Genomic DNA, 9,156 nt, shown 5'->3' with positions numbered 1-9,156 from the left:
CTGATGGAACAAAAAAAAGTAATACTTTTGCAAGCTGCATGAGTAGAAAGTATTCACAGTTTTACTTTTATAAACTTCACTGTGTTTAGATTTCATTCAAAACAATTCCCTTCAGTGTGCATTCAGTGTCCCTTAAGGATGCTGTAAATCCACAATTTTAAAAATTAAGAGTACATCATCTGTTAGAGTTGCGTTTGGCAGTAGGGATAATGGTGACATCTGACCTTGGATAAAAATGCAAAATGTCTAAATACTTTTAGAAGTTACTGTTTTACATTTGAGAAGTCTTCATACTATGATTGAGTAAGTATGAATGAAAGTACCAGACCTGGACACCTGCCATTTTATCAGTGATATTCCACAAAAGCTTTGTGGTACATCCTGACCCCTAATCTTTCAGTTTACTGTACTGGAATAACAACAAATAAATGTAAACCTAACCAATGCTATTGTTGCAGTGCTGTTGTTATTGTATTTTACTGGATGTATAAAAAAATGTATTATTATTAAGCATTTTAAAACATTCATTCAAGTCTTTTATTATTGTAGAGAAAATATTGCTGTTTTTATCTTGTTATGCAGTCAGTATCTGGTGGTAAAACCATTTTTTCTATTTTCAGTACACATTTGGAGATATAATTTCATTTCCAAAGGGATGTTCCAGAGTGAAAAAAGCTTACAAACACTTTTGCTGTTTATGTGGGTACAAAAGAATTTATTTGGCCAAGGAGAAGACAAGGACATATTTCACCGCATAAGTATATGTATTATTTGAGCTGAAACTATATGAGAAGTACAGTAATCAGTTGATACTGAAAACACATAAATGTTAAGATATTGTAAAAATTCTTTGTGAATGCATTGCATCATATTCTAAATTATAACTAATACGAATTACAACCAACCAACTACCTGATCATGTTTGGCTGGCGATTTTGGATTTTTAGTTGACATAACACGCTGAACACGAGCCTTCAGGGCTAAATGCTGTGGTAAGCCAACTGTATTCACACATCAACCTTTTGGGACTAAACTGCTACTTTTCCAAAGACACCTGTCATAAACGCAGCCCAATACCACACATTTCCCATCACTGCAGGAAATAATGACCAGTTTTCCACAAACCAATATCAGTACACAAATGAGAAGGGGTAGCAGACATCTCTTCTCTGGCTGAGGAGTTTCAACACTGCTTTCGGGATTTTGCAGCTGTTAGGAGATCATGTTTTTTTCTCTCTTTGTCCGTGGACCCTGATGACACCGAGCATCGCAGTCGGAATCTCGTTGTTTATCCTGGTTGTTGGCTTTAAAAATTGAAAACGCATCCATTTTTGTTTTTATATCTGATTCAAAATAAAATACATATTGTAGTTTGAGGATTTTTGATGGTCAATTAAAAAACTAATAAACGAGTGATGTACGGATTTATATGGCCTCATAATGTTTTGTACTTTTGAATAAGTTGACTCTTATGCTATTTTCCTGTTCACGTGTTTTGAATTCAGATGTTTATTTTTTCTTCATTTTATATGTTCTTCAAATACATGATTTTGGTGAAAACGTTTTAATAATAAATCAATCATAATAAAATTTTGTTTGAAAAAAGGAATAAACATATTGTAAAATCGTTCATTTGCATTGAATGTTAATGGTTCAAAATATTTCAGGCTGAATGGTTGGCCCCACACATCTCACCTTCCCCAATCTGGCCCTCTTTGCAAAAAGTTTGGACACCCCTGGTGTAGAAATACAGAAATAGCAGTTACATTTATGCTACAAATGGAAATATGAAGAAAACACAAAAAAGCTAATGAAACAAATAAGACATGGTAACAGGCATGCTGTCAAATTATTATAACGTATTTCTAACAGTTTCTTCTAATCATTACAGATAAGCCCATTGACGGTAAATACTGTGTTTTTGATTTCTCACAAATGAGGAAGAACATAAAAAATGAAAATTATCTGGATAACAAGTTGACACCATCACGTCAAGCTGACATACTTAAACACATGGAAGTCATGAAAGCTGAGGAAAAACTGTGGAAAAATATAAACTCCTGAGATTACATGAAGTCTTCCATTGGAAATAAACAATGAGCAAGATTCTGTTTTGATTGTGTCAAATTGAAGCGCTTCCATGCAGTTCTTATTTGTCTCATGAATGTGGACCCAACACAGACTGTTACTTTACTATGTGGTCCTTTGCTCTTTCCCCCAATGCCATATAGTTCACTACTGTAGACTAAAAGCTAAAATGTTATTTAAGGGGGGGTTAAATAGCCTATACTCTGGGACTACTTTGTGGTTTTGTGCATAAGTTTAAGCAGACCTGTTGCAATCATTTGTTTTTCTAGATACATATTTACAGTCACTAAAACTAGTTTACATATAAATGTTAAATGTTCAAATGAAATAAATCCCAATAAAATAACTCACAAGCTAATAATATAACAAACAGTGTAATTAACCTGACGCTTCACTGAATTTATAAGCACCTTTTTGTCCTTTAATTGCATGTCTTGCATGCATTTAAAGGACAGAAAAGATATCTTTAAAAGGACAGAAACTTAAACCAAAGATAACAGAAGTAAATAGAAGCAAAGTATAAGTAAATTCATACATTTCTTTATTAATTCCATTAAAGTTCACATGCCACTGACCAGCCTGCAGGTTTACATCGTTACTAGTGGTAAGAGCCCATGCATATGTAAGATTGACACTAATAAGCTCCAGTATACAGGCACTCAAATGACACTAGCACACACCGAGGTTACTTGTTCGTAAGTTTAACACTATGCATTACTTTACAAAAGGTTTTTGGTAAAATGGAATGTTTCAGTGACATTTTGTACAATAACGTGTGTAAAAATACATATGAAGAAAATGCCATTAATATAAGAGTTTAAAAGGTGGTGGGTGTCCCTCTGTTTCGTGCTGTCCTCTTCAAATGCTCATGGTGACCTGGATAAACTACGGAGACAAAGATAATATGTTACTCTACAACTCTTACACAGTTCTCCAGCAATTCTTTTCTTTACTACATCACATTTTTATTAGGATGTGTAATAACTTTAATAATGTATCTAATTGTTTCAGTTTTTCAGGCAACTGTTTCTGTTTGGTTATGGCATGTTTGCAGCTTCCTGCTGCCACTGTAAAAAACAAGAAATCAACTGTGCATATTTGGTGTTAGTATCTTGCCCAAGGATATTTGGCATGCAGACTAGGGGAAGCCAGGAAACGAACCACCAACCCTCCGATCAGTAGATGACCTGCTCTACCACCTGAGCTACAGCTACCCCGTAGTCTTTGTAGTCTTTAGGAGATTTTTTTTTTCTGTAGCAAATAAAACACTGTTGCTTACAGGTTTTCTTTATAACCTTAAAATGTGCCAAAATGTCTATATATTTCTAAAACATACTAAATATAAAGACAATCAGCATCACAAATCTGTAGAAAGGATGCCAAGACATCTCAGAAACAGGCACTGACATCCTGTTTTGGAACCAGATTATGCAGAACAGTTCTGTGGGATCGACACACGGTACTGAGGTCCCACGTCCAGCCCAGCCCCTCGAACCAAACTAGGAGCTAAACCCATCTGTAGTGAAGAAATAGCTGATATGTTGCTAAAACAACACAGCAAGAAGTTATTAATAATTTCCATTCAAAAAGGAAAGGCTGAGTGTATAACAGGTGTCAACAACAGTACAGTCAGGATTGTGGCAAGAGGGAATTCACATGGAATATTATTTCCAAGCACAGGGTGGCAGTGTTCATTTCCAACATACTTTAGTCTCACTTGTTCAACTTTAATGCAACTTCCAACTCGAGTGTTTCGGCTGGCAAACTAAAGTTCTGTGATGTCATCAAAACACAGTTTTACATTGTTTGAAAAAAATAGTTATCAGATTTTTGTAATTATTTCAAGTGTTTTTAAGTAATCTGTCTGAATAAAAGCTGTATTATGGTTAAAAAAAAAAAAAGCATATTTAGGTTTAATGAACATATTTACTATATAATGAACATCTTATTCCTTAAACAGTGACCAAAGCCTTTATCTGAAATTAGTCTCGAGTCTCGGAGTCTTCATTTCTAATTCTCTTTGTATAATTGGGTACAACAGTTCATGAGTCTTGTTTCCAACCCAGGAGCTCTGTTTTTGTAAGAGGGCTTGTTTTTTGTCTGCCTTTCAAACTAACAGCATCACATCTGTTAATACAAACTCTACACAAATTTCAAATTAAATACCCTCCAGCATTTGGTGACAAAATTATAAACTGTGTTTATTTTGACACAAGAAAACACAGCATTAAAACAAACTCTTCAGACAAAGAAGAAACACGTCAGCTGTAAAAAACTTACATCGTCATACTGAAATGAGGCGTTGCCAGTTTGGGTTGTGTCCCTCCTTCGAAATTGATCTGAAAAACAAAGACACATTAAAAAAAAGCCACATGAGTTTTATTACACAATTTATTTCTTTTGCTTTTCTGTCATTGTGGGTATTCTTTTCTTTTATTGTTTTAACAAAGCTGTATGACTATCTATAAAAACCTCATGAAAGAACATAATTTTATGTTGTCCTCTTAATCCTGTTTACAACTTAAATACACGTAAAAAAAAAAGGATCAAGCAATATTCAAGGAGCCTAAGAAAGGTCCTCTGTCAAGAATATTTACTGCTATGTCCAGTTTAATGCATTTCTTGACCGACTCACCGGTGAGGGCGCGGAGCCTCACAGCGCAGCTCACAAACTCATCAAAGGGGATTCTGCCGTTCAGACTGTAGCGCTTCATGATGCAGTTCATAGCCTGAGGGCTCAGACTGTAACCTGAATGAACACACATACATTATCTAATGGTCATAGCACTTGGCTAACATCTACTTTATTGCCACTCTAAAACCCAAGGCAGTCTGTGCATGTATAGTCCATATACACAGAAATATGCGGGACAAAGTTCAAAGTCCTTTTCCCTTAGAGACCTTCTAGGCAGTCTCTACTGTCCAGAGAAGGGTCAGCATGAACTTTTGGAGAATTTTGCACTAAAATATTTTAACTTTAGATAACATCCTTTCTATTTGATGTATAAGGTTTAGAAAAACTTTGACATGTATTTTTACATCGAACAAGGATGCTGGATTCTATCCCTCATCACAGCTAAACTGACTTGTACATATACAGCACCTCTTTGGGATTGGTAAGAAAAGTGGGAATAACTCAAGCAAGCAAAACATGCTGCAATGCTCCAGTGGACACCTGACTGTTGTCAAAGTCATAACTTAATTTTAATTTTCTCTTACCCATGGAGTTGATGGCCTGCTGCAACTCATGGCCCTCTATTGTCCCACTCTGGTCCCGGTCAAAGGATGCGAAGGTCCCCCTCCAGCCATTCAGAGCCTGCCACAGGTCCTTGAACTCATTAAAGCCCATAGTGCAGGACAGATCCCTCTGAGATAGCAGAGTCAGTCAAGGACCCTTAATACATCACCCAAGTTATGGTTTCCTTTCCTTCCTATAGCGCACTGTGTCACATAGTGTTTTTCCATTAGCAACTGTCATCATATCAGTTAATCCACTAAACATGTCTTTTGGATGATTAGCTGAAGGATACGTCCAACATATTGATCATCAGTCTGCATGTCTCAAGGCTAAAGGCTGTGGAAAGAAACAAAGCTCATAAAGATACAACTGATAACTATGTTTGGATTCATCTGGGCAAATATACAAATAACATTAACTGTGTAATAAGGAGATCACCGTTATTAACAGGTATGACAGACCGATACAAACACTGATTTTAATCTGTATACAAGGTGGTTTAAAGATTGAACAAAAACAAACACTAACTGCTCTCATATGTAACCACAGTTGTGAAGTCACGCAGAAAGAAATGTGAACGAACGTTGACTAACTACAACAAACCACGTTCTCTTAACCCAACACCTGTCCCCCCATGTTTCCTGTCTGCATCAACTGTCACATACAAAAAGACTTCAAAAGCAGAACTATTATGGGCTGTTCTGTGTTTTTAAGCTATCTCATTGAATTCATTAACAGTGCAAAACAGTTCTCGAGGTCTCGAGGCACTGAATACAATACCAGTGAAACTGGTTAGCACTTAAACTGCTGCTTGCCAACAAGAGAGTTCCCCTTAATGCTAAATGATTTTTAGAGCAAAGGTTTTTATAACTATGACCAAAAGTCACACCACAGTACTATTTAACAAGAGGTACAGATATAATTTAGATATAAAATGAAATGACCAAAATCATATTGTGTTTGAGGTGCTTTTTAAATTCTAAACAGCCTTTGCTCTTACGTTGGTATGAGCCAGAGATGCCAGATTGCGTGAGGCAGCGCTGCAGTTCGTCTGCTGAGATCTGTCCATCCTGTCAGGGTTTATGAAAACACGGCAAAGTGGGATACACAACACGGTTAAGTAACTATCAGCTACTTTACAAAGGTTTAAAGAAGCATGAATGGTCATTACATCAACAGTTCATCAGGTCCAAAATCAGTGAAGTGATTTGAGACTTTGACTTTTGTCTCTTACCTGACCAGCAACAGCTGAAAAATAACCATAGAGAGGATCTTGTTGCTGAAAGTTAGAACGAAAGAAATCAAAGTCAGCGAGATTTAGCTGATTCTTCATATTATTCTGTATTTGTAGATACACTTGAGTTCCATAGAACTCTATGTCCTGCTATGAAAATAACAAACTATACTTTATACAAACTTTATTATAAAAAAAAATCTCAATATAAATAAACATATTATTTTTGAATTTCTTAAATGCTTTTAATTGAAAACCTTTAAATGAAAATAGATGATTTAGATATTTCACAAAAACAACAGGATCTTGAAGGATATCAATATAATATACTAATAATAGTATACTATACTCGTGTATAATAATACATATATAATAGACATTATCTGTCTGTTCATGGGGGCTTTTTTACCACCCAACTCCTCCTAAACACTTATTTATTTTAAGTTATTAGTTACGGAACCAAATATGACACTTTTTAGCCTTTAGCATTTAGGTTATATATAAAGGGCTTTATCAATTAGTATGACATCATCATGTTGCCTAACAATGGACTAAAATGTTTTTAGCAAAGGAATTTTAGCATAAAGGCAGGTGTGGCTCAGGTGAAGTGGATGGTCTAACGATCGGAAGGTTGTAGGATTGTTCCTGGCTCCTCTAGTCCATGTGTTGAAAAATCTTGGGGTAATACCCCGAAATGCCCTCAATCCATTGTAGTGTGACTGTGTTAGATAAAAGCGCATTATGAATGTGTGTCTGTCAACCAACAGTTCAATCATCTAATTACTTCAGCTGTAAAAGTGACACACACTAACAATAGTTAGGTTATGTAGGTTATGTAGGTTACCAACCTCCAGTTTCAGTCATTTTAAATCAGCAGGCAAAATCAATCATGACTGGGTGAAAAACTTTCTATCAGGTCTCCTGAGAGAAACTAAAATGTAACCACAGGATTTATAAACCAAAACCCATCTAGCTGATCATTTCACAATCCTGTTTGCCACTTAAAAGGCTTGAAATGATTCAGTGTATTTTCTAATTTGCGTGGCTGCTTTCTGAGGCCTCATTGAAGAAGATGTGCCATCCTTCTCCAACACCATTATTTCTGTCATTAATGGACACTGTAATCTAAATAACAGATATATAGATAAATAAAAGCTGCACAACACATCTGGATACAATCATTACAAGAGACTGTCAAATGTTTGAAGTCCAAATTTGTTATATAATTAGTATAATTATTAGCATAAATCTAACTGCTTTAGACTACACTGTGAACAAACTGCTATCTGCTCTGATGAGGTGTGGCAGCTTCAGATGTGCTATGGTTAGGATTTTAGAAACAATTAGGTTAGAATTATGATCCACTATGAGCTTATTAAATCCTACTTGATGCTACTTAAAGTAAAATGTGATAATATAAGAATCATGGGTATTTGTGTGATTAAAATTGTTCCCTCACAACAAGAAGATCCTGAGTTTGACTCCACCACCTGGTGAGGGGCTTTCTGTGTGGGGTTTACATGTTCTCTCCGTGTTTGCATGGTTTCTTTCCGACTTCCTCCCCACAACCCAAAGCCATCCAGTTAGTGGGGTTAAGTCAAATGGTTAATATAAATTTGCTAATAGGTGTGAATGTGAGTGCGAATGCCCTGCATCAGGCTGCCGACCTGTCCGGGTAGTAGCCCGCCTCTCGCCTTTGGTACCTGGGATAGGCCCCAGCCCCCCGCGACCCTCATAAGGATAAGCGGAAGAGAATAGATGGCTGTGTGTTTGCAACACAAATGCCTACATCATCTTATACTCTGAGTACCTTTTAAGTAAAAACAACACTTTTGCTCGATTGCGGAATGCATCCTTTATACAGTCATTAGTTAGTACGAATCTAAAACACACAAATACTGCTCGAGTTTCATTTTAAAGCCGAAAAATTCTTTAAGATACTTTGAAACCAAATATATTGTCAAAATGTTTGCATGTTATTTCAAATGGAAACCTGTATGTAACGGATCTAAACGCGGAATTTCTGTCAAACCGTCCAACTTCCGGACTGGTTGGAAAAGACGCCCATCCCGGGACGAAGGTCGGTTGATGGCTGTAAAACCGTTTCATCACAATTTAACGGTTTCTTACCATTCCTGGAAATCCACCGGGGCCAGCGCCGTATCCGGGAAAAGCCATCTTATTCCTGTTACAAAACGAAATAAACATAAGAATAGTAACGACTCAGAGCAAAACAAATCTAGCGACTGAGGGCGTGTCTGGTGATGTACGCAGGAAAACACCGAGAAGTGAGGTTATAAAGTGCCGTGAAGTACAATGAAGCACAGATCTAAATGTGAACTTACCTGATATAAAAAGTACGACCTCAGAGAAGAAACAGACAACTGTGAAGCCTCAGAGGGGCAATGTCCACTTTCCTCAGTGCGAGCCACCACATTAAGTTCTGATTGGAAGGGAGAGGACATGTGACCTCTAATTGACCAATATGATCAAGAGGGCTGGCTGTAAAAGTGAAACCACTCTGCAGTAAATTAATGGATTAAAAATGTACATCATAAATATCAGTCAATACTTCAGTTTTAAAGTGGTTAACCAC

The 9,156-nt window shown here is 36.5% G+C and overlaps 1 protein-coding gene across 1 annotated transcript; it reads right to left on the bottom strand.

Annotated features, from left to right (window-relative positions):
* Nucleotides 1-2,905: 2,905 nt before the first annotated feature.
* Nucleotides 2,906-8,956, bottom strand: LOC146565092 (sorcin-like). Its single transcript, XM_085290457.1, has 9 exons — nucleotides 8,906-8,956; nucleotides 8,691-8,745; nucleotides 6,561-6,605; nucleotides 6,327-6,396; nucleotides 5,619-5,662; nucleotides 5,308-5,455; nucleotides 4,724-4,837; nucleotides 4,369-4,427; nucleotides 2,906-2,973 (listed from the first exon to the last, which is right to left on the bottom strand). The coding sequence occupies exons 2-9, from the start codon at nucleotides 8,736-8,738 to the stop codon at nucleotides 2,947-2,949; spliced, it is 555 nt and encodes a 184-aa protein (XP_085146583.1). The 5' UTR covers nucleotides 8,739-8,745; nucleotides 8,906-8,956; the 3' UTR covers nucleotides 2,906-2,946.
* Between the last annotated feature and the right edge of the window lie 200 nt (nucleotides 8,957-9,156).

Source organism: Mchenga conophoros, linkage group LG11 (genome assembly GCF_057382185.1).
Source record: "Mchenga conophoros isolate Kocher_MC1m ecotype Shallow Benthic linkage group LG11, M_conophoros_male_GT1.1, whole genome shotgun sequence".
Lineage (NCBI taxonomy): Eukaryota > Metazoa > Chordata > Actinopteri > Cichliformes > Cichlidae > Mchenga > Mchenga conophoros.
This window is presented reverse-complemented; position numbering and strand designations above follow the sequence as displayed.

Excerpts from the sequence above, each read along its gene's own strand:
- LOC146565092 (XM_085290457.1), bottom strand. The coding sequence starts at position 8,738 with ATGGCTTTTCCCGGATACGGCGCTGGCCCCGGTGGATTTCCAGGAATG. Across the intron at positions 6,397-6,560 it reads TTTCAGCTGTTGCTGGTCAG|GATGGACAGATCTCAGCAGA; the intron begins GTAAGAGACAAA and ends AAACCCTGACAG. Across the intron at positions 5,456-5,618 it reads TGATGATCAATATGTTGGAC|AGGGATCTGTCCTGCACTAT; the intron begins GTATCCTTCAGC and ends CTGCTATCTCAG.